Genomic DNA, 26,500 nt, shown 5'->3' with positions numbered 1-26,500 from the left:
TACTTATTAAAAATATATATATATATATATATATATATATTTTTACTGGACTGATGTCCTGCATCTGATGGTCAGTCTGAGGGAGGGAGCAGTAGGGAGGCTGCCTGTCACCCCGTCCCTCTGCTCTCCTTCCCTCCGCTGAGAAAAGGGGACACCGTCTTCCAGCTGATGGTCGAAACTCAAGTCGCACCGCATTAGTTCTGCCCCGTGCACCAATTCATGTTATTCCCATGAGCAGAGAAAGTGGAAATATTCCTCGATATTGACAAAGACACCGCTAGTAATAACAGTGCAAGCTTATCACATTGTTACTCATTTATTGCAGTTGCAATGCTGGTTGTAGTGGGAGTGGAAGTAGGGAGAACGTGCATTTTATGGCTTATAAAACCATTGTTGTGTTGACAGTGCCGAGTAACAACTTAAGCGTGAACTTACTCATTAAAACAGCAGCTCTTTGCTGTATTCGTTGAGTCTCGCTCTAGTCGTGGTTTTTAAAAGCTTTTGAAATCTCAGTATCAACTTTGCAGTGCACTCTGCTTCTTTTTACAGACTATGACTTGAGGAAACTCCGACACGGCGATCTGCGCTATCTGATTGGTTAGCGGTAGGCCTATAAGGCACACTTGATTTGATCCCTGAGCCTGCCGGGTAGGCGGATTTCTCCCCTCAGACGCATTAAAATGGGAACACTTTGCCGTCTCGTCACTAGGAATGCCCAATCAAGCGCACCGACCGCCAACAGCGCAAAATGAACACAAAAAACAGGATTGCAAGGCTTTATCGTTGTTTTTTTTTACAGAAATGTTTGGTGACCGATTTATTGAGAACCCAGTACCCATAGGGTCGAGGGCTCAAATTCATTATTTTGAATTCCCCATCTCGCTCGCTCTCCTCCTCTCGCTCCGCTCTCTCGCTCTGCTCTTTTCTCCTCTCCTCTCTTCTCTCCTCTCACGCACACCATACCTGCCAATCCATAGAAAGGAGCACTAATAGGAACCCTGTCTTTTTCCTCACACCCTTTTTATGTTCCACTTGCAATTAGTGTGTGTGTGTATATACATGTATATTTATATGTGTGTGTATATATATACAGTGGGGCAAAAAAAGTATTTAGTCAGCCACCAAGTGTGCAAGTTCTCCCACTTAAAAAGATGAGAGAGGCCTGTAATTTTCATCATAGGTACACTTCAACTATGACAGACAAAATGAGAAAAAATTCCAGAAAATCACATTGTAGGATTTTTAATGAATTTATTTGCAAATTATGGTGGAAAATAAGTATTTGGTCACCTACAAACAAGCAAGATTTCTGGCTCTCACAGACCTGTAACTTCTTTAAGAGGCTTCTCTGTCCTCCACTCGTTACCTGTATTAATGGCACCTGTTTGAACTTGTTATCAGTATAAAAGACACCTGTCCACAACATCAGAGAGTCACACTCCAAACTCCACTATGGCCAAGATCAAAGAGCTGTCAAAGGACACCAGAAACCAAATTGTAGACCTGCACCAGGCTGGGAAGACTTAATCTGCAATAGGTAAGCAGCTTGGTTTGAAGAAATCAACTGTGGGAGCATTTATTAGGAAATGGAAGACCTACAAGACCACTGATAATCTCCCTCGATCTGGGACTCCACGCAATTTCTCACCCCGTGGGGTCAAAATGATCACAAGAACGGTGAGCAAAAATCCCAGAACCACACAGGGGGACCCTGCTTAAGTCAGTACATGTCCAGGCCCGTCTGAAGTTTGCTAGAGAGCATTTGGATAATCCAGAAGAAGATTGGGAGAATGTCATATGGTCAGATGAAACCAAAATATAACTTTTTGGTAAAAACTCAACTCGTCGTGTTTGGAGGACAAAGAATGCCGAGTTGCATCCAAAGAACACCATACCTACTGTGAAGCATGGGGGTGGAAACCTCATGCTTTGGGGATGTTTTTCTGCAAAGGGACCAGGACGACTGATCCGTGTAAAGGAAAGAATGAATGGGGCCATGTATCGTGAGATTTTGAGTGAAAAAAATCCTCCTTCCATCAGCAAGGGCATTGAAGATGAAACGTGGCTTGGTCTTTCAGCATGTCAATGATCCCAAACACACCGCCCGGGCAACGAAGGAGTGGCTTCATAAGAAGCATTTCAAGGTCCTGGAGTGGCCTAGTCAGTCTCCCGATCTCAACCCCATAGAAAATCTTTGGAGGGAGTTGAAAGTCCGTGTTACCCAGCAACAGCCCCAAAACATCACTGCTCTAGAGGAGATCTGCATGGAGGAATGGGCCAAAATACCAGCAACAGTTTGTGAAAACCTTGTGAAGAGTTACAGAAAACGTTTGACCTGTCATTGCCAACAAAGGGTATATAATAATGTATTGAGAAACTTTTGTTATTGCCCAAATACTTATTTTCCACCATAATTTGCAAATAAATAAATAAAAAATCCTACAATGTGATTTGTTTGGATTTATTTTCTCATTTTGTCTGTCATAGTTGAAGTGTACCTATGATGAAAATTACAGGCCTCATCTTTTTAAGTGGGAGAATTTGCACAATTGGTGGCCTCATAAATACTTTTTTGCCCCACTGTGTGTGTGTATATATATATATATATATATATATATATATATATATATGTATGTATGTATGTATGTATATGTATATATATGTGCGTGTGTCTGCCTGTCTCTGTCTCTCTGTCTGTGTCTCTCTGTCTACACACACACACACACACAAGACTTGAAATGCACACTATTTACAAACACGCACATAAATCATGTGCACACGTCATGTCAGTAATGTGTCTCCATGGGTTTCTGTGACCCATCCCAGGGTTAAATTCCATCCCATTCCAGCCGGAACCTTCTGGAATACTCCAATGCCCCATCTGGCCCCGCTTAATACTGCCTACAACTTTCTCTGCTGAGTCGGCAGTTCACGCACACACACTTTCGACGCACGCACACATGATGACCGTAACACACACACGATGCGTACACACACATACATCATGCACGCACGCACGCACGCACGCAAACGCTCACTTACACACACACACACACCAAATGATTTATTGAGCACACACACATTGTGGGAAGAATGTTGTGCGCACACAGACACACACACACACACACACACACACACACACACACACACACACACACACACACACACACACACACACACCACCTCTATCCTGCTCCATCTTGCTGCCTCTCCTTCACCCCCTTGGCCTTTCTCTCTAAATGTGTCTGGATTGTAACCTTCGGTAGGATACAGTCTTCATGATCATTCCATTTCACCAGAGCTTTGAGCTAGCAGGTATGTAGAGAGTGAGAGAAAAATTTATATAGAGAGGAATCAGTCCCTAGGGCAGGCAGAAGAATGGGCTGGGCAGCTTGGCTTAGATACTGTAGAGCGCTGATCAGGTTCCAACTGTGTGCCAAATGAAATGGATGCCTGCTGCTTAAGTGATTGATTAGGAGTGTGTGTGTGTGTGTGTGTGTGATAGCGTAACTCAGTCATTTATACAGTAGATTGGTTGTTAGATGGAGTTGAATGGGTTGAGTTGGTTCAACACACACATACCCATACACAGCATGAACCAAACCACTGGCAGAACACGTACTACTACAAATTTTTGTATGTCTAGCAACGGAAAATGTTATTTCTAAAAGTCCCCGTAAGACGTTGACATTGTTGTGGTGGCTTCTGTGTGTTTTGGGTCTATGTTAGGAAACCCACACGGTCTAGTTTTGCTCTCTCGTCGCGACAGAACATGACACGCAGTTATTCACCTTTCTCTGGCTCTCTCTGTCTCTGTCTGTCTCTGTCTCTGTCTCTGTCTGTCTCTGTGTCTGTCTCTCTTTCTGTCTCTGTGTCTGTCTCTCTTTCTGTCTCTGTCTGTCTCTCTCTCTGTTTCTCTCTCTGTCTCTCTCTCTGTTTCTCTCTCTGTCTCTCTGTCTCTCTCTCTTTCTATCTCTGTGTCTGTCTGTCTGTCTCTCTCTGTGTCTGTCTCTCTGTCTCTCTGTCTGTCTCGCTGTCTGTCTCTCTCTCTCTCTGTCTCTCTCTCTCTCTCTGTCTCTCTCTCTCTCTGGTATAGCTGATCTCGTTATTTTTCATCTCCTCACTCTGTCTCGCTCACTCTGTTTTTCACAGCCATGATTTTCCGAATGCCCCAGGATTATCTTCCCCCCGTGTTTCTGGAAAGACTGAGGGAGGGGAAGATTTATTGGAGGAGAGGGAGTGGGAGGGAGTGAAGGGAAGAGGGAGAGTGGCACATGTAGTGGATGGGGAGGGTGAAGGAGGGCGGAAACAAAGGAGAGAGCGAGAGAAGGCAAGAAAGATAAGTAGGGGTGGGAAGAAAAGACTGAGCAGGGGGAGAGTGAGAGGTGGCAAGAGTTGGTTTGGCCCGGTGCGTGCCGAGGTGTGGTTTTGGCCTGGCTCAGCCCACTTGGCTTGGTATGCTTCAGTAACAGAGGGGGAGACCGTTGTAAACAACACTGGATTTATCTCCCATTCCTTTTTGTTTCTGTCCTGTTCCTCTTTGCTTTTCTTCCTCTCCCTCCATGTGATTTCCATAGGAATCCCTTCCAATTCCGGGAGAAGTGGAGCCTGTGGGAATCGTTCATTGCATTCCATATGTGTTGGTGTGTAGTTGATGGAAAGTAGTCAAGTGTGCGCTAGATTTGATGTGGATTGTCAAGTCTTGTTTTCCCTCTCACACATGCAATCGCACAATCACACACACAGCGAGCAGTGCCAAACCTCTCTTTCCTGTGTGTGTGTGTGTGTCCTCTATCGGTGCAAATGTAAACAGTGGTGTTTGTGTCGTCTCCCCTCGTTGCTTCTGCTGCTCTGCCTAATCTGCATTGTTATAGTTTCTCTTCCTGACTGATAAGGCCACATAGCCCAGCTAGCCTTTAGCCTGGCACCCAGACCATCTAGCAATAGTACCCGCTGGTTCCCCATGGTAGCAGTTGCTAGCATAGCATCCACTAATTCTCTATGGGACCCCAGCCTGCTGCTAGCTTAGCATCTACTGGTTTTCCATGCTAGCCGTCCTTACAGTACATGTGCATGTTCTGTCATTTAAGGAAAATGTTGAATGTGCACCAATCTAGAGACAATGTATTCTGTATGTGTGCTGGACTTCCTTTTGGCTGCGCTTAAAAATGTGATGCTTTGTAAAGCACCTCTTTAAATCCCATCTCTCCCGCCTCCCCCGCCATGTGTGTGCATCTTGTAGATGATTGAGTTAGCGTGATTTAGTGATGATTTTTTTGGGGGGTGGGGGTGAAATATCGCGCGGGCGCCGTGCCAAGCGACTCACTCTTGTCGGTGTCGACGGGGGCATTTAATTTCCGAGCAAAGGATGCAGAGGAGGGGGAAGGAGAGATTCTACTGGGAATGTAGAGGTGGTTACGGGGAAACATGCAGATAAAAAAAAAAAACAGAACGTTGATGGATAGTTTTCTTTTGCCGCTGAAACAATTGTGTGTGTGTGTGTGGGGGGGGATATGTCCAATTAGAACGTGGTCTGATGTGTGGATGTGGCCTTCAAGAGCCAGGCTCTAGCTATGTTACTGTGCCTTTGCAACTACCACTGGGCTGCTATTGGATGTGAAAGGCCATGGCCATAGACATGATAGAATGTGTATGTGCATATTTATGTGTTTGTGTGGGTGATCCACATCACGTGTTGTGCGCAGTCACCCTCTTCACACGGGTGTTGGGTGTAGATAAGTGAGGACATTTATGTGAGTCCCCTATAAACCCTACACTATACATCTCTGTGTGTGTGTGTGTGTTTCTCTCTCTGTCTCTCTGTGTCTCTGTCTCTCTGTGTCTCTGTCTCTCTGTGTCTCTGTCTGTGATGGCTCAACAACTTCATCAGTCAGCTCAGAGTAACACAGACAGACTAGCAGCATGGTGTAGAACGGGCAGATCGAGTACACTGGTATCATTTTCACGATTTCGCTAATACCATCCAAATAAAAAATCTGCACCTTTTTTAGGCTCATTCAGTAGTTTTGACCCCATTCTGGTGTTGCATATTATTTTCCTCAAAATGAAACGGTTGCTGCTTCCTGTTTGTTTTGATAGCAGAATGTCAACACTGGTTTTAAATGTCCAATCTATATGCTGAAATAAGTCATATCAAAGGTCCAGTAGCTTATTGCTTCACATATGAACATGTGTGGTGAAATGGAATAATGTTTTTTTTTTTGCATATCCCCCCCCCCCCCCCCCCCCCCCCCCCTGAGACACCCTCGGCGAGTGGGGTCACAGCATGGGACCAGCATTATTAAAAATCAAATCACATTTTATTTGTCACTTGCGCCGAATACAGCGAAATGCGGACTTACAAGCCCTTAACCAACAATGCCGTTTTAAGGAAAAAAACACGTGTTAAAGTATTTACTGAAATAAACTGAATAAATCAAAATGAAAAATAACAAATAATAAAGAGCAACAATAAAATAACAGTAGCACTGCTATATACGGCAGGGTAGCCTAGTGGTTAGAGCGTTGGACTAGTAACCGAAAGGTAGCAAGTTCGACTCCCCGAGCTGTCGTTCTGCCCCTGAACAGGCAGTTAACCCACTGTTCCTAGGCCGTCATTGAAAATAAGAATTTGTTCTTAACTGACTTGCCTAGTAAAATAAAGGTAAAAAATTAATACAGGGGGTACCGGTACAGAGTCGATGTGCGGGCGCAGAATCCGGAGTCGCTTCTTCACTGTTGACATTGAGACTGGTGTTTTGCGGGTACTATTTAACCTCTTACCTCTACCTGGGACGCTTGCGTCCCAACTAGAGCTCTGGAAATGCAAATGCGCTACGCTAAATGCTAATAGTATTAGTTAAAACTCAAAAGTTCATTAAAATACAGATGCAGGGTATCAAATTAAAGCTACACTCGTTGTGAATCCAGGCAACAAGTCAGATTTTTAAAATGCTTTTCGGCGACAGCATGAGAAGCTATTATCTGATAGCATGCACCAATACACTACAACAGAAAAGCACAGCAGGGGACGTAAACAAAATAATTAGCATTTCGGCGTTACACAAACCGCACAATAAAATAGAAAACAGTCATTACCTTTCACCATCTTCTTTGTTGGCACTCCTAGATGTCCCATAAACACTATTGGGTCTTTATTTCGATTAAATCGGGCCATATAAAGCCAAGATATCGTTATATGTAGACTGTGTGATAAACGAAAAAAACAGCGATTTCACAACGTAACGTCATTTTTTAAAATTCAAAAAGTAGACGATAAACTTTCACAAAACACTTGAAATACGTTTGTAATGCTACTTTAGGTATTAGTAAACGTTAATAAGCGATAAAAATCATCCGTAGGCGATGTATATATCATTAGCTGTCGTCTTGGAAAAAATTTCAGGAGAGAGCTCTTCCGGAATGATCTGGGCGGAGACCGGAGGTAAGCGGTGCCCCTCTTTCGGTTCAACCAAGAATCAAAGATGATTAAATTCACAAGATACTCGACTACATGGGGATGCTGTGGGAGTTGAATGCTCGGTCTTATCTAATTCGGCTCACTGTTAACAATTGCTGGAAGTGGCGCAAGGATATTTATTTCCATTTTCTGTGATCAGGTTTTCCTGCGCTTTCCGATGTAACGCACGTTATGTAATAGCCACAGTCGTGATTTAACCAGTTTTAAAAACGTCCGAGGGTTTCCTATACACACATTCTAACCATATGAACGTACTATATTCCTGGCATGAGTAGCAGGGCGCTGAAATGTTGCGCGATTTTTAACAAAATGTTCAAAAAAGTAGAGGGTAGGAGCAACAGGTTAATGAAGCTGCCAGTTGAGGACTTGTGAGGCGTCTGTTTTCTCAAACTAGACACTCTAATGTACTTGTCCTCTTGCTCAGTTGTGCACCAGGGCCACCCACTCCTCTTTTTATTCTGGTTAGAGCCAGTTTGCGCTGTCCTGTGAAGGTAGTAGTACCCAGCGTTGTATGAGATCTTCAGTTTTTTCGCAATTTCTCTCATGGAATAGCCGTTATTTCTCAGAACAAGAATAGACGGACGAGTTTCAGAAGAAAGTACTTTTGTTTCTGGCCATTTTGAGCCTGTAATCGAACCCACAAATACTGATGCTCCAGATACTCACCTCGTCTATAGAAGGTGTGTTTTATTGCATCTTTAATCAGCACAACAGTTTTCAGCTGTGCCAACATAATTGCTAAAGGGTTTTCTAATGATCAATTAGCCTTTTTAAAATGATAAACTTGGCTTAGCTAACACAATGTGCCATTGGAACACAGCAGTGATGATTGCCGATAATGGGCCTCTGTAGATAATATGCCTATGTAGATATTCCACAGCAACTTCCAGCTGTATTTCTGATCAATTTGATGTTATTTTAATGGACAAAAAATGTACTTTTTTGAACGGTAGTGTACATATTACCTCAATTACCTCGACTAACCGGTGCCCTTGCACATTGACTCTGTACCGGTACACACGGTATATAGTCCCACTAGTGTTATTTACTACTTTCTCTTTAATTATTTGTTATTGTAATGCCTCTTTTTTTTAAATCAGTTATTTTTTAGTTTTTTTTCTTAACTGCATTGTTGGTTAAGGACTTGTAAGTAAGCGTTTCACTGTAATTTCTACTACACCTGTTGTATTTGGCGTATGTGACAAATAATATTTGCTTTGATTTGTCATCCTGTCACCGCACATCATGGTCTCTGACCTCTTCCCTACCGGCTGTCTCATCATTGTCGGTGAGCACTGTTGTGTCGTCAGCAAACGTAATAATTGTGTGGGAGTTGTGCTTGGCAATGCAGTCATGGGTGAACAGGGAGTACGGGAGGGAGCTGAGCACGCACCCCTGATGGGTCCCCGTGTTGAGGATCAGCGTGTTCCTCTTGTCCAGGTGGGAAAGAGCAGTGTGACGTGCAATAGAGATGGTGTCTTCTGTGGATCTGTTGGGGCGGTATGCAAATTGGAGTGGGTCTAGGGTTTTTGGGATAATGGTGTTGATGTGAGCCATAACCAGCCTTTCAACGCACTTCGTGGCTGCACACGTGAGTGCTACGGGTTGATAGTCATTTAGGCAGTTTACATTGGTGTTCTTGGGCACAGGGACTATGGTGGTCTGCTTGAAACATGTTGGTATTACAGACTCGGACAGGGAGAGGTTGAAAATGTCAGTGAAGACACTTGCCAGTTGGTCAGTGCATGCTCGCGGCACACGTCCTGGTAATCCATCTAACCCTGCGGCCTTGTGATTGTTGACCTGTTTAAAGGTCTTCCTCACATCGGCTATGGAGAGCTTGATCACACTGTCGTCTGAACAGCTGGTGCTCTCATGCATGCTTCAGTGTTGCTTGCCTCGAAGCGTGCATGGAAGCGTTCAATCTTAGTCCTGTATTGACGCTTTGCCTGTTTGATGGTTCATCGGAGGGCATAGCGGGATTTCTTATAAGCTTCTGCGTTAGAGTCCCGCTCCTTGAAAGTGGCAGCTCTAGCCTTTAGCTCAGCGTAGATGTTGCTTGTAAATCCATGGCTCCTGGTTGGGGTATGTACGTACGGTCACTATGTGGATGACGTCATCGATGCACTTTTATTGATGAAGCCAGTAGCTGATGTGGTGTACTCCTCAATGCCATCTGAAGAATCCCGGAACATATTCCAGTCTGTGCTAGCAAGACAGCGCTGTAGCTTAGGGTAAAGTGCCTTGCTCAAGGGCAGATCGACAGATTTTTTTTTTACCTAGACGGCTCAGAGATTCAAAATAGCAACCTTTCGGTTGTTAGCTCTAACACTATGCCTCCTACCTTCCTACTGCTACCTGATATTTTGAAAAGCATGAAAATAGAGGTTGCTCATCCGTAATGCTGCATCTGCTCTTGCCTTCAATCCATTATATCCAGAGAAGAGCCCAGATCTTACCCTGACAAAGAGAGGGAGCTGCGTCGAGATGGAGGGAGAGGGAAAAGAAGAGCGCAAGATGGGAAAGAGTGGACGAGACTGCAAAAAATGCTCATTTCGGCCAATAAATGCAACTTCAATCTTCTCAGGCCAGAATTCCTAGTAACATAACATTCATTTGAACCTGGAAGCAGAAATTACCGCAGAGTGCTTTACCACATATGTACCAGTGTCTCTCAATGTGTGGCGCGTGAGTCTGTGTGATTGTTCAGGGTGCACTCTCTAGCCTAAGTGCCTCAGCGCTAGCACTATAGGTCTATTAAATAGACAATTGTGCAGTTCCATTGACCTTTTAGCTTAGGACAATATCTGTAAAGGTTAAAATAACATTTTTTGGTCTCTATACTCTCTCTCCGCTGTCTTGCTTAGTTCTAACACACACACACACACACACACACACACACACACACACACACACACTTTTATTAGGGCTGCTATGGCTACACAGTGTTCTGCCACCTAAGTGAGTGATGTGTTTACTGTGTCCTCGCTATATGCTGCGGTTCTACAAAACCCCTGAGTGAAACTGGATGCTAGGAATTAAACTATCTTTTTGACTTCATCACTTAGGGAAAGGTAAAGAGTGAGTGATGGGCGATAAACAGACTAGATGAGAGAGACACGTGAGACGAAAGTTTAATTTGTATTCACCCCCACCCCCACCCCCCCCACCTTCCCTCCCTCCCTTCCCTCGCCTGTTCACAGTTAAGTTCCTAAATGCACATCTCCCTTTCATTATGGGCTGTGTCCCAATGCTCTGCGATGGCCTCCTTTCCACAGCCCCTTTCCTCAGTTCGAGGACACACGTCCGCCGTCAGTCAACCTCTCCCCTCTTGTACAGGGGACTAGTACTGCCAACAGTCTTCCATTCACTCCCTCCACCACCTCTCCATTCCTTCTGTCCTCTCCTCACTCAGTCTCCATTGTTCCATTCAAAGTGGGCCGCGTCAAATCTCCGCTTCAACGTGGGGAGCCCTCCCCCACTCCCCCCTCTAACATCAAAGGGTGGAATGTGCCAGAGTTTCCATTATGCATAGCAGACCTAGTTATGTGAAGAGTCTGATCCAGTCAGAAGACTATAGGAGAAGGGATCTGAACGTTTGTGGTGGGTGGGCGAGGTGTGTGTGTGTGTGTGTGTGTGTGTGTGTGTGTGTGATTCACAAGCCTCCTCACATATGGTGGAATGTCACCCCCTACTCCACCTCCCTTTGTAACATCAGTTGTTTTGGATGCCATGCAGCTCCACCTGAAGAGAGCCAGACTATCCTGTCAGCAGCCCCATAGCAAGGCACGCGCTACCAGAGCTCCAAGTCTAGGTCCAAAAGGCTTCTTAACAGCTTCTACCCCCAAGCCATAAGACTACTGAACAGCTAATCAAATGGCCCCGGGACTATTTGCATTGTCCCCCCCACACACACACACATTTTACACTGCTGCTACTCTGTTATTATCTATGCATAGTCACTTTTTACCTCTACCTACATGTACATATTACCTCAGTTACCTTGACTAACCGGTGCCCCCTCACATTGACTCTGTACCGGTACCCCCTGTATTTAGCCTCGCTACTGTTATTTTATTATTGACCCTTAATTATTCCCCTTTTTTTCTTTTTTTCTTCTTGTATTTTCTTTCTTTTTTAAAACTTTCTTTTAGTAAATACTTTCTTGGCACTTTTTTTCTCCCTCAACAAGCTTTTCACTACCTGTTTTATTCGGCGCATGTGACGAATAAAGTTTTGATTTGAAGGACCGAGGACACGCACAGACACGGTCATGTCATAGCACAAGTAGCAGATGTCTCAGCCCCTTGGAGCTGTAGCTAGACGGTGTGTTTTAAATATAAAGGAACCTGTCACCTGAGTGCAGGGAAAGCTGGCCCTACTGTACATGCCAAATGGCACCCTATTCCCTAAATAGGGCACCATTGCCCTGGTCAAAAGTAGTGCACTACATAGGGACTGAGGGTGCGACTTGGGATGCATGCCCCTGGTGTCGTTATTAGTTGGTCTTATGCTTGGCAAGCTACCGCACTGTGCAGTCAAATTCTCTGGGTGAAGTTACAATGGGTGAGTCATCCACTTATAGACTCGCAACATGAATCTGTCACAACCATTATTTCCCAGTTGCCGGATAAAAAAAAAGAAAGAAAAAGGCAGAAAGAATACCTGCTTTCTATTTGATACTCCTAAAAAAATGTGTTTTAAGACTTAATGGCCAAGGGCTCACTTGAAGATTAACTTCACAGTTCAAGGTTTCGGGAAGCTTGAATCCGAGGGGGGGAAAAGAGTTGGTGAGGAAGGGAAGCCACTTTAGACTATTGAGACGCACCCCCCAGGTGGTCACCAAATGCGCTTATATTATGTGGCGTACGCCACTCTGTTTATCTAGTCCTACCTGGTGTGTTTGAAAGGACACGCCGATGAGGGTGAGGATGGGAGACGTGTATTTGGGATTGATGTTCAGACACCACGGATAAGTGTCTTATACACTGTCTAGACAGAGAGCCAATGGAATCAATAGGGGATATTTGTTTTTGCTTGTCCTTTCAAGGCATGCCCAAAACGATGGCTGGAAATCTTTGTCGATACCCAGTGACATTGTTCCCCGGCCCAAGTAGTGGCACGTTCATCTCTTTGCATCACTCTCTCTGCCTCTCCTGATTTTCTCTCTCTCGCTCTACCCCACTCTCTCGCTCTACCCCACTCTCTCGCTCTACCCCCTCTCTCGCTCTACCCCCCTCTCTCGCTCTACCCCCTCTCTCGCTCGATCGACCCCCCCCTCGCTCTACCCCTCTGTTACGCACGCCTCTATGAAGAGGGAACGCGACACCCTGCTACAACTAAACTCTCCGTGAAGCGAAAAAGGTATGGACTGTAGGTGCGAGTAGAAAATGACAACAAGCAGAATGTGGTACCGTTTACAAGGACTTTATTCCTTTACACGGTAATATGGGGAAAAGGGGCTGGACGGAACCAAAGCAAAGAAAGTAAATCTCAAAACCTCCCCCTCTCCTATCTTACCTGCCTACCCACTACTTACCTAATTTAGCACCACCTGGTGCCCTAACCAAAATACAGGGGGTGGTCCGCCCAGGTCTTACCTAGTGTGCCTAGACAGCGAATATGCTATGGGTATATGTATGCCCGCGGGCCTCTTGCCTAAGCACTCCCAAGGTGCCTTCCCCTTCTCCCCCTGGGAACAAATGAAACAATTTTCAAACAAACTAACAAACGACATCAAATAAGCTCTATCTGAGCAACAAACTCACAAAATATACCAACTCTCAGCAAAATCAACCTAGCAAAATCTCTAGCAAAATCTCTCAGAAAATCTCTGTACAAAAAGCTCCCAGAAAATCTCTCCCTCCTGAACAGAACACTGGCATTTATATATCTTCAGATGGAATGGGTAATTGGAGACAGCTGTCTTGACGAGGGGGCGGAGTCAGCTCTCCAATTAGCCATGGAGTCGACCAATCAGCTGCTTGAGGGATTTCCGGAGCCATTTCCTGAAATAAACACATGCACAAACACAAACTACAACACATAAACTGGGGAACGTAACACCCTCTACCTCACTCTACCCCCCTCTACCTCTCTCTCGCAGTATAAAAGACACCTGTCCACAACCTCAAACAGTCACACTCCAAACTCCACTATGGCCAAGACCAAAGAGCTGTCAAAGGACACCAGTGTACCTATGATGAAAATTACAGGCCTCATCTTTTTAAGTGGGAGAATTTGCACAATAGGTGGCTGACTAAATACTTTTTTTGCCCCACTGTATATATTTATATTGTTTACCTTTTAACTATTTTACTGAAACCAACAGACACTACTAGAAAGGAAAAGACACACTGGAAAAACCATAGCGATAGTTATCGACTGTCTCCTCGTTGCATGATGGCCGTTGTATCGATCGCCGCCCTGCCCTGGTAAAAACCTATCATCTGCGCTAAACGTGTCTCTCCCCTCACCACGGCTATGATTAGATTCCCTCTGTGTCTGATCCGGAGAATAGCTTGGTTTGATTCAATTAGCCCAAACGTTGCTTATGTTTCAAACTCCCCCCATCCCCTCCCTCGCTCCCTTCCTCCCTCTCGTTCTATCCCTCCTTCCTTCACTCGTTTTGCTGTCGTTGAGTGGATTGATTTTGAAGAGCAGGGATTCAGTGTGACTCGGGCAACAGCTGGCGGAGACCATCTCTCTTTCCTCTCTCACACAAACACACTCTTGTTGACAATATCCTGATCCTGAAACGACCGTGCTACTCATCGATTCGTGAATCTATTAAGGACATGACGTGCATAATTGTACTCCACACAAACGGGGGAATATTTGAAGTTGATCATATTTGAACCGGGTCTGGTAAACTGCGCCGCGCTCAACTCAATGTCACTTCTCAGGAGACAAGGTTGTACAGCGACGTTCCTGTACAGCTGTTTCTAAGACCTGCAGACTTTTGTTCCAGCCCAGTGTTGAACACTCTGTGGAGGCCCTCCACGACCGGAGATGCCGAACCCCAGTCACCTGAACCTTCCCACCTAGTAGTAGTGGGTGATGGTGTAATGTCTGTGCAGTACTGAGTGTAATATCAACTGTAGGAAGTACAGGCTGGCTGTCTGACAGGCTGGCTGGCTGTCTGACAGGCTGGCTGGCTGTCTGACAGGCTGGCTGTCTGGCTGGTTGTCTGGCTGGCTGGTTGCCTGGTTGTCTGGCTTGCTGGTTGTCTGGCTGGCTGGCTGGCTGGCTGGTTGGCTGGCTTGCTGACTGGCTGGCTGGCTGGCTGGTTTTCTGGCTGGCTGGCTGACTGGCTTGCTCCAGAGCAGTTGCCAGTTGGGGAAATGTAAATTAAGTCGTGCTTTGATGGTCTTCTATATATTCTATATTCTATTCCAAGATTTGGAGACACAGATATGCACACACACACACACACACACACACACACACACACACACACACACACACACACACACACACACACTTTAGCCTCTGTATTTGATCTCTTTGTGAATCTCCAATCTCTCTGGGTAGAGAGAGGTGCCTGTGGTTAGCTCTAGCTTTATAATTAGCCAGTATATTGGAGTGGTGTCACTGAGAGCCGAGGGAGAGATGGACGATTCAGATGCTGAAAATGTGTGTGTGTCTGAGTCAGAGAGAGAGTGGGGTGGAGAGAATGATAGAATGAGAGAGGGAGAGAAAGATGACCCGTCTCCGACCTTCACGCTGTGAGCAGATAGCGAGAAAACAAACAATTTCCCCACTGCTCCTCACAGCACTCTGTCTTCATTCTCTCCCTTTGTGTGTGTGTGTAATACAAAAAAGTCAACAACAAAAGTGTGTGTTAGTGTGTGTGTGCTACGGTTTGTGTCGATGTGCTGTGATTGTTGTCTCCTGTGTGCACACACCTTTCTTAAACCTAGGTCCAGCTGGGTGGGTGTGTGGATGTGCGCAACTTCATTTGTGTGTGAGATGAGATGCGACCGCAAACTAAATGAAATGTATCCTTTGTTCATTGTTCCTTTATCCCCTTAATAAGGTTCATATTTCTTTGGGTGCCCATTGCTTTATCAAGGCCTTGTGAGCTGCCAGCCTCGCTCTCTCTCACAGTTTCTCTGAAAATGTGGCTGCCGCCTCCCGTCTCCCAGATGAGATTGCAGAGCACACGCACAGACACGCACAGACACGCACACACGCACAGACACACACACCTGTACCTGCACCTACACACACCTACACCTGCACCTACACACACCTACACCTGCACCTACACCTACACGCACCTACACCTACACGCACCTACACGTACCTACACGCACCTACACCTACACGCACCTGTACCTACACCTACACGCACCTGTACCTGCACCTACACACACCTGTACACCTACACGCACCTACACCTACACGCACCTACACCTACACGCACCTACACGCACCTACACCTGCACCTACACGCACCTACACGCACCTGCACAGACACCTACACCTGCACAGACACCTACACCTACACGCACCTACACCTGCACGCACAGACACCTGCACCTACACCTGCACGCACAGACACCTGCACCTACACCTACACGCACCTACACCTGCACCTACACCTGCACCTACACCTACACACACCTGCACCTACACCTACACGCACCTACACCTGCACCTACATCTGCACCTACACCTGCACCTACACCTACACCTGTACCTGCACCTACACACACCTACACCTGCACCTACACACACCTACACCTGCACCTACACCTGCACCTACACCTGTACCTGCACCTACACGCACCTACACCTACACGCACCTACACCTACACGCACCTACACCTACACGCACAGACACCTGCACCTACACGCACCTACACCTGCACCTACACCTACACGCACCTACACGCACCTACACCTGCACCTACACGCACCTACACCTACCTACACCTGCACAGACACCTACACCTGCACAGACACCTGCACGCACAGACACCTGCACCTACACCTGTACCTGCACCTACACACACCTACACCTACACACACCTACACCTGCACCTACACCTACACGCACCTATACCTACACGCACCTGCACCTGCACAGACACCTACACCTGCACAGACACCTACACCTACACGCACCTACACCTGCAAGCACAGACACCTGCACCTACACCTACACACACCTACACCTGCACCTGCACCTACACCTACACCTACACGCACAGACACCTGCACCTACACGCACCTACACCTACACGCACAGACACCTGCACCTACACGCACCTACACGCACAGACACCTGCACCTACACGCACCTACACCTGCACCTACACCTACACGCACCTACACACACCTACACCTACACCTGCACCTACACGCACATACACCTACACGCACCTGCACCTACACCTGCACCTACACCTGCACCTACACCCTGCACCTGCACCACACACCTGCACCTACACGCACCTGCACCTACACCTACACACACCTGCACCTACACCTACACGCACCTACACCTGCACCTACACGCACCTACACCTACACGCACAGACACCTGCACCTACACGCACCTACACGCACAGACACCTACACCTACACGCACCTACACCTGCACCTACACCTACACGCACCTACACCTACACGCACCTACACCTACACGCACCTACACCTACACCTGTACCTGCACCTACACACACCTACACCTACACCTGTACCTGCACCTACACACACCTACACCTGCACAGACACCTGCACCTACACGCACAGACACCTGCACCTACACGCACCTGCACCTACACGCACCTACACCTACACGCACCTACACCTGCACCTACACCTACACCTGCACCTACACGCACCTTCACCTGCACCTACACCTGCACCTACACCTACACGCACCTACACGCACCTTCACCTGCACCTACACCTACACGCACCTACACCTACACGCACCTGCACCTGCACCTACACCTGCACCTGCACCTGCACCTGCACCTGCACCTGCACCTGCACCTACACGCACCTACACCTGCACCTACACCTACACGCACCTACACCTACACGCACCTACACCTACACGCACCTACACCTACACGCACCTACACCTACACGCACCTACACGCACCTACACCTACACCTACACATCTGCACCTACACGCACCTACACCTGCACCTACACCTGCACCTACACCTACACGCACCTACACCTACACGCACCTACACACCCACACCTACACACCTACACCTACACATCCACACACCTACACAGACATAAATAAACAGAAACAGACAAACAAACAAACAGACATTATGTCTAAATCCGTCACCTTCATTTTTAGTGTGTAACAGTCGTGCTGATAGAGAAGTGCCACTCGTTGTATTTCTTGCATGAAGAAGTTATTTGACAACGGTTATCTACTTTGTGAACTGTGAATAGTTGCGGGACCACAAGAAAAAGCTGAAAAGCCTCCGTCACAACGGAGCAAGGATTTGTTGAGCCATGCGATTGGTCCATGAGTAACAACAACATTGGACTGGATCAATGGATCGGCGTTGTGCCATTAAACCGATGAGTAGATTATTTTGTTTGGGAACGACAAACCTCTTCGCCGCTTGGCTACGGAACAGTCGCTGGCGAGCTTCGTCCGGCAGCGCCGTTTCCCCAAATTTCGGCCGATATTTGGAGCCACTTGTCTTTCCCTCAGTCAGGCCTTGAGGTTTATCTGAGGTTCGTTGGCCGCTGGCGCCTTTTCACTCCTTTTGCCAGGCAACGGAATGCAGTCATCTCACCTGTTGTCTCGGTCTCTCTGTCTAGATCCTGGTGAATTCGGCGAGTCCCACGCGTCCAGCTCTGCTCTATGAGAACGTGGTGGTGAGTGACGGCCCCATCCTCCGAGACCTGCTCTTCTCCCCGGACATGCAGCACGTCTACACACTCTCCGACAAACAGGTAAGAGAGAAATACACACAGGCATGAACACGGCACACACACACACACACACACATACATGCGTGAACACAGTTATGCATGCAAACACACAAATATGCTCCGCGTGCACGCGCACACATCGACACGCTCATCAACCAACATACACTCACACACACACACACTCCCTCAGACAGCAGGTCTGAAGAAAGGCTGCAGGTGTCAGCGGGGGGGGGGCTAATGATGCCTCATTACCTTAGACACACACAACCCTCCCGTAACCTGCAATTACATCTGTCTGTCTGGTGTGGGTCCCTGCAATTCCCCTCCCCCTGTCCCCGTCCCCCCGTCCCCCTGCCGACCAAGGCGCACACACACCAGGGGAATGGGCAAAGGTCAGGTGTAAATCCATGTGGGGAACTGTTCATTAACAACCTCACCACTGGCTCGGCCGTGTACGGCTTTGAAGCTCTGGCTACGGGTCGCCTGTGTTGGCTTCTAATGATGCAGCTGACACCCCCTTTACCACTCATTAGTAGAGGGAGAGAGGGGGAGGGAGGGAGGGAGGGAGGTGGAGGGGGACGGAGAGGGATTGAGAAAGAGGACAGTGAAAAGGCATCTGTGTCCATTTTGAGAATACGGTGTGACCGTTTCTCCGTAAGCGGTGGGTGAACAACTATGGCTTGGACAAAACATTAGGAACACCTGCTCTTTCCATGACACAGACTGACCAGGTGAATCCAGGTGAAAGCTATGATCCCTTATTGATGTCACTTGTTAAATCCTCTTCAGTCAGTGTAGATGAAGGGGAGGAGACGGGTTAAAGAAGGATTTTTAAGCCTTGAGACAACTGAGACGTGGTTTGTGTATGTGTGCAATTCAGAGGGTGAATCGGCAATACAAAATATTTAAGTGCCTTTTGAACGGGGTATGGTAGTAGGAGCCAGGCTCCCCGGTTTGTGTCAAGAACTGCAACGCTGCTGGGCTTTTCACGCTCAACCATTTCCCGTGTTTATCAAGAATGGTCCACCACCCGAAGGACATCCAGCCAACTTGACACAACTGTGGGGAGCATTGGCGTCAACGTGGGCCAGCATCCCTGTGGAACGCCTTCGACACCTTGTGGAGTCCATGCCTCAACGAACGGAGGCTGTTCTGAGGGCGAAAGGGGAGCAACTCAATATTATGAAGTTGTTCCTAATGTTTTGTCCACTCAGTGTATATGACAGACTTGGAACACACACACACATACTAAAATACTCCTGCTCTCTACCTCACTTACACCCCCACCAATGCCTGGCCGTGATCCCCATTAACAGAGACCAGGGTGGGGTTAAGCCGAGGGGTGCTGAAGGAGGGGCCAGGGGTACCTCTCTGTGGGGTAGACCCCATTATTAATGACTAGAAAGGTAATTCCCTGAGCACACCCTCTTACCCTTACCCCACTGCACACCCTCCCCTCGTTTTAAATCCATGTCTCGGCTGCTCGCCCCCCCCTTCTCCTTCTTCTCTCTCTGACACGCTCCATTCTAAGACAAAATTGAGTGCCCCCCCTGAACTGGCTTGCATTGATCCCATTCCATTTATTTTTTTAAACCATCTCACCCTTCCTTTTTAACCCCTTTCCTCATCTTTTTCTCGTTTCTCTCTCTCTCTTCTCTCTCTCTCTCTCTCTCTCTCTCTCTCTCTCTCTCTCGTGCTCTCTCTAATGCTCATACTCACTCTTGCGCTCCCTCTCTCTCTCGCTCTTTCTCTCGCTCTTTCTCTCTCTCTCCTCTTACACCTCTACTGCCCTGGTATGAGATAGCTGTGGAATATTCTGGAATTGGATCTTGCATGGAAGGGAGAAGAGGGGGGGATGTATCAGTAAGAGATGGGGGTGAAAGCAGAGGGCTCGTTTCAGGGGTTTAGGTTGAGTCGTGGAGCACATTAATGCCACCCCACTATGAATCCTTGTTATATATATATATATATAAAACCTCCCCCCTTACCATACACAGATCTCTCTACACTCCTTCCACCTTCTCTGGTTACACACACCTTCTCTAGTACACACAGACAGCGATAAACACACGCGCCTCTCCCCCGCAGGTTAGAGGATGTAGCGAGGCAGACGGGCAGGCAGGCCCCAGCAGCCCCTCTGCTCTCAGCCTGCAGGGGTCCTCAAGACAAGCCAAGCACATTAAGGTGTCATTGGACATATCCACTAGAGCGTGGCCCATGATGGGTTTACTCGCGCACACACACACGCGCACACATGTAGACAAACGCACACACTGAGGCACACATACAAAAGAGCACCACTCTGAGTCACGTTTAAGATACAGAGCACAAAGGCCTGGTGTTTTATGGGTCGTTTGACTCCACCTTCTTAATCATTATTATCATTATCTGAAATTTGACAGGTGTGTGTGTCGTATGCGTGTGTGTGTGTGTCGTGCGTCGATTGTGTGTCGTGTGTGTGCTTGGACCCATGCATGAACCATTCGTTGTCTACCAGCCATTGACAGACGACAAGCCCATGAAGATATATCAACTGCTGTCCCTCTTCATGTCTTCAAAATGAACTCTAGTTTAGGAAAAAGGACATATTAGGTCATTGTAGTCATTTACGACGTGAAGAAAGCAGACAATTATTATCGAAAGAACAACCGAAAAACAGAAAAGCTCTCGCTTGTTCGTAAAAGAGGTGTTTCCATACTGTCTGTCAGAGCATTGTCCCTCCAAACATTGTCCCTCCAAACAATGTCCCTCCAAACATTGTCCCTCCAAACATTGTCCCTCCAAACATTGTCCCTCCAAACATTGTCCCTCCAAACATTGTCCCTCCAAACATTGTCCCTCCAAACATTGTCCCTCCAAACAATGTCCCTCCAAACAATGTCCCTCCAAACAATGTCCCTCCAAACATTGTCCCTCCAAACATTGTCCCTCCAAACATTGTCCCTCCAAACATTGTCCCTCCAAACAATGTCCCTCCAAACAATGTCCCTCCAAACATTGTCCCTCCAAACATTGTCCCTCCAAACATTGTCCCTCCAAACATTGTCCCTCCAAACATTGTCCCATATTGTCTTGCGTAGCAGTAAACTCAGACGCTCTTTCTTTTTTCGTCCCTTTCCACTCCTAGAAAATACTTTTGCACCAAAGTCTCCTCCATTTGTCTTATAAGCCACTTTCAGTAAACTCATTAGTCTGTAGCTTCCCCTTATCTTCTTGTCATTGTTTAGCAAAGTCACTGGGCTGTACAACTGTAATTCTTGTTGCCTTGTACACTGACGAGAGTCTTTGCAGTTGCTCATGCGTATCACACACACACACACACACACTCTTCTCAGTGCTAGCTAATTGCGTGGCATAAATATTCATGGCCTCCCTCGTGAATATGGGTCCATTTTTACCCCCCCCCCTCCCGGTATTGTGAAGCATCTTACTGGAAATGAATGCTAATACTAGTGTCGTTTGTGGGAGGTGGAATATCATATGTTCCCCCTCCTCCTCTTCTGTGTCTGTATATCGTGTTTGTCTGTGCGCTGGTGCATGCGTATGTGTACGCCTCCCAGTTTGTGTGAGTCTGTGTTCGTGTGTGTGGGCTGGCCATTGTCTGCACTCACAGTCAGCCAAATCGCACGGAAGCCCTCTCCAGGGCTCCTTAGCATCTGCCACACATTGACAGTACGCACACACACACACACTCCTAACAAAGACCCTGCTCCACAGCCAAGAGCATCCCCTTTATCCCAAGGTTGCGGGTTTGAATCCCCAACCCCCTCTCTCACAAAAGACAGCGCAGCCACTTGTTCTAGCCTGTTTTGAATCTGGTCGGATGGGTTTCAGCCAGCCTTTTCATCAACTACTTTCCTTTCTCTGGGGGCACCGCGTGTACGTCAAATGGGTTTGAACCCACAGATACTTGGCCGCCCAGCCAACCTCATTAGCATTAGGAGGCTCGACGCCAAACACCGCCTCAGTACAAACAAAGCAAATGTCTTAAGTTCCTGGAGGAAACTTTGTTTGCTTGCCGGCTGTCCTAAACCCGCCTGAATTGTAGGGTGTTTGTGTAACGTTGCCTCAGTACAAAGCCAGGGAAAGTTCCTGGAGGAAACTTTGTGCGCTTGCTGTTGGCTGCATTAAACCTGTTTGAAGTAGAGGCTATGTGATTGAATCTCGGCTGAAATATAATAACAATGCATATTACATTGTTCTGTTAGATGGCTAGGGATGAGGTTAAAGCTGACGTACTCTGAGCGATTCACTCAACGCACACACACACACACACACACACACACACACACTCAGCAGCCGTACAGTACATCTAGATGCATGTTCACAGGTGTCATGATACAGTCACACTTGGATACGTCAGTATAACACACACACACACACACACACACACACACACACACACACACACACACACACACACACACAGCAGCCTTACAGTAAACCTAGATGCATGTTCACAGGTGACATGATACACAGTCACACTTGGATACGTCAGTGTAACAGACACACACACACACACACCCCAGAGGGGTCACTCCAGGTCCACGGTGAGGTTTAAAGTTTGTGTAGGTCCGCAGGACATCGAGTGACGCCGTCAAAACCCGCCACTAGGGGCAACAAAAATGTTTAGCCTAATGTTTACGGCTGGTGTAGGTTAATCCTTAACCAGTCTGAATGAATGCCTAATGTTTACGACTGGTGTAGGTTAATCCTTAACCAGTCTGAATGAATGCCTAATGTTTACGACTGGTGTAGGTTAATCCTTAACCAGTCTGAATGAATGCCTAATGTTTACGACTGGTGTAGGTTAATCCTTAACCAGTCTGAATGAATGCCTAATGTTTACGACTGGTGTAGGTTAATCCTTAACCAGTCTGAATGAATGCCTAAATGTAACCGTAGAGTTGTTTCTGTCTGACTACTGTCCACTGCGTGGATGAAGTGGTCATTGTAATGTAAATGTTAATAGACTTTGGGGTTTGGGGGGGTGGTGATGCGAGGAGAGGAGAGTGAGGTAGAGACGGCAGATGAGCGGAGGCGGGGAGGGGTGCACGGCTCAAATACCAGAGGTCGTCTAGCTAGCGCCTTCCTCCTAAACACACACACACTCTGACGTGTGTCTGTGCCAGCCATGGTAACTGTGTGAATGTTGTTATTGAACCCCCACACACACACACACACACCTAGGCCTCAATGAACCTACTGTCTCACCGTGCCTCCAAGACGATTAGCTAGGTCTCTGACCCTCTCAATTATCTTGTCATTTCTCTCTCTCTCTCACTCTCTCACAATTCAATTCAAGGGGCTTTATTGACATGGGAACCGTGTTAACATTGCCAAAGCAAGTGAGGTAGATAATATACAAAAGTGAAATAAACAATAGAAATTAACAGTAAACATTACACATACAGAAGTTTCAAAAGAATAAAGACATTACAAATGTCATATTATGAATATGTACAGTGTTGTATCAATGTACAAATGGTTAAAGTACAACAGGGAAAATAAATAAGCATAAACATGGGTTGTATTTACAATGGTGTTTGTTCTTCACTGGTTGCCCTTTTCTTGTGGCAACAGGTCACAAATCTTGCTGCTGTGACGGCACACTGTGCAATTTCACCCAGTAGATATGGGAGTTTATCCAAATTGGATTTGTTTTCTAAATCTTTGTGTAATCTGAGGGAAATATGTGTCTCTAATATGTTCATACATTGGACAGGAGGTTAGGAAGTGCAGCTCAGTTTCCACCTCATTTTGTGGGCAGTGTGCACATAGCCTGTCTTCTCTTGAGAGCCATGTCTACCTACGGTGGCCTTTCTCAATAGCAAGGCTATGCTCACTGAGTCTACATATAGTCAAAGCTTTCCTTAAGTTTGGGTCAGTCACAGTGTTCAGGTATTCTGCCACTGTGTACTCTTTGTTTAGGGCCAAATAGCATTCTAGTTTACTGTTTTTTTTTGTTAATTCTTTCCAATATGTCATGTAATTATCTTTTTGTTTTCTCATGGTTTGATTAGGTCTAATTGTGCTGCTATCCTGGGGCTCTGTGGGGTCTGTGTTTGTGAACAGAGCCCCGGGACCAGCTTGCTTAGGGGACTCTTCTCCAGGTTCATCTCTCTGTAGGTGATGGCTTTGTTATCTTGTTATGGCTACAATCCCAATACCGGGATCGATATGATAACTACCAGTGAAAATAGAGGGCGCCAAATTCAAACCACAGAAATCTCATAATTACAATTCCTAAAACATACATGTGTTTTATATCATTTTAAAGGTAAACTCGTTGCACTACAAACGATTATGTTAGGTCTCCACCAAACCACAATAAGCACAGCCATTTTCCAGCAAAATATAGCATAAAAAAAAACAGAAATAAAGATCAAATTAATCACTAACCTTGAATTATCTTCATCAGATGACACTCATAGGACTTCATGTTACACAATACATGCATGTTTTTTTTATAAAGTTCATATTTATATAAAAAAAATCTGAGTTTACTAGATGTTTATTAGATTCACTTGTTCCAAAAACATCAAGTGATTTTGCATAGCCACATCGCCTCAACAGAAACACCTATCATAAATGTAGATGATAATACAAGTTATACACATGGAATTATAGATACACCTCTCCTTAATGCAACCGCTGTGTCAGATTTCAAAAAAAGTTTACGGAAAAAGCAACGCATGCAATAATCTGAGACGGCGCTCAGAACAAAAGCCAAATTAGCCGCCATGTTGGAGTCAACAAAAACCAGAAAATACATGATAAATGTTTCCTTACCTTTGATGAACTTCATCAGAATGCAGTCCTAGGAATCCCAGGTCCACAATAAATGCTTGATTTTTTTCGAAAATGTCCGTTATTTATGTCCAATTAGCTATTTTGGTTAGCGCGTTTGGTAAACAATTCCAAAGTCACCAAGCGCGTCCACTATAACGTGACGAAATGTCCAAAAGTTCCGTAACAGTCAGTAGAAACATGTCAAACGATGTACTGAATCAATCATTAGAATGTTGTTTACATATATCTTGAATAACGTTCCAACCGGAGAATTAGAATGACTTCAGATGTGCGAAGGAACGCAGATCCTTCCCCTGTGAACGCGCATGGTGAAAGCATGGTCAACTCGTGGCGGTGGTGACTATTTCCTGTCTCATTCGACCTCCCCCCTTCTCATTAGAGTCATCAGACAAAGTTCGATTGACTGTTGACATCTAGTGGAAGGCGTAGGAAGTGAAAACTCATCCATATCTCGCTGTAATTTCAATGAGAGCTTAGATGAAATTCTGCCACACCCAGAAAAAAAAAACAAGAAGTGGAATTTCTCAGGTTTTTGCCTGCTATATGAGTTATGTTATACTCACAGACATAATTCAAACAGTTTTAGAAACGTCAGTGTGTTTTCTATCCAATACTAATAATAATATGCATATATTAGCAACTGAGACTGAGGAGCTGGCCGTTTCCAATGGGCACCTTTTCATCCAAGCTACTCAATACTGCCCCTGCAGCCATAAAAAGTTATGGAAGGTTTGGGAATCGCTTCCTTTTAGGTGGTTGAAGAATTGAACGGGTCTTTTCTGGATTTTGATCATTAGCGGGTATCGGCCTAATTCTGCTCTTCATGCATTATTTGATGTTCGACGTTGTACACAGAGAATATTTTTGCAGAATTCTGCATGCAGTCTCAATTTGGTGTTTGTCCCATGTCTCTCTCTCTCTCGCGCTCTCTCAATTTAAGGGCTTTATTGGCATGGGAAACATATGTTAACATTGCCAAAGCTCTGTCTTCTCTTTCTTTCTTACACTCCCTCTCTCTGTCATGCTCACGATTGCTTGCTTCTCTCTCTCTCTCTCTCTCTCTCTCTCTCTCTCTCTCTCTCTCTCTCTCTCTCTCTCTCTCTCTCTCTCTCTCTCTCTCTTCCCCAAAAATCTCTCTTCCCCAAATGCCTCATTCTCTCGCTTCTCTTTGTATTTGCTCTCTCAATTCAGTTCAAAGGGCTTTATTGACACGGGAAACACGTGTGATATCATCAGCGATGTCCAGTGTTTTGGCCCCCTCCCTCTCTCTGCCCTCCCTCTCT

The 26,500-nt window shown here is 46.3% G+C and overlaps 1 protein-coding gene across 1 annotated transcript in view; it reads left to right on the top strand.

Annotated features, from left to right (window-relative positions):
- Nucleotides 1–26,500, top strand: part of LOC115142772 (plexin-A1-like) — a 275,942-nt gene that overhangs the window by 105,796 nt on the left and 143,646 nt on the right. Inside the window, 1 exon segment of the mRNA XM_029682496.2 lies at nucleotides 18,291–18,425. Within this exon segment, the coding sequence (XP_029538356.2) occupies nucleotides 18,291–18,425 (135 nt within the window).

The sequence above is a fragment of the Oncorhynchus nerka genome, linkage group LG15 (assembly GCF_034236695.1).
Source record: "Oncorhynchus nerka isolate Pitt River linkage group LG15, Oner_Uvic_2.0, whole genome shotgun sequence".
Classification (NCBI taxonomy): Eukaryota; Metazoa; Chordata; class Actinopteri; order Salmoniformes; family Salmonidae; genus Oncorhynchus; species Oncorhynchus nerka.
This window is presented reverse-complemented; position numbering and strand designations above follow the sequence as displayed.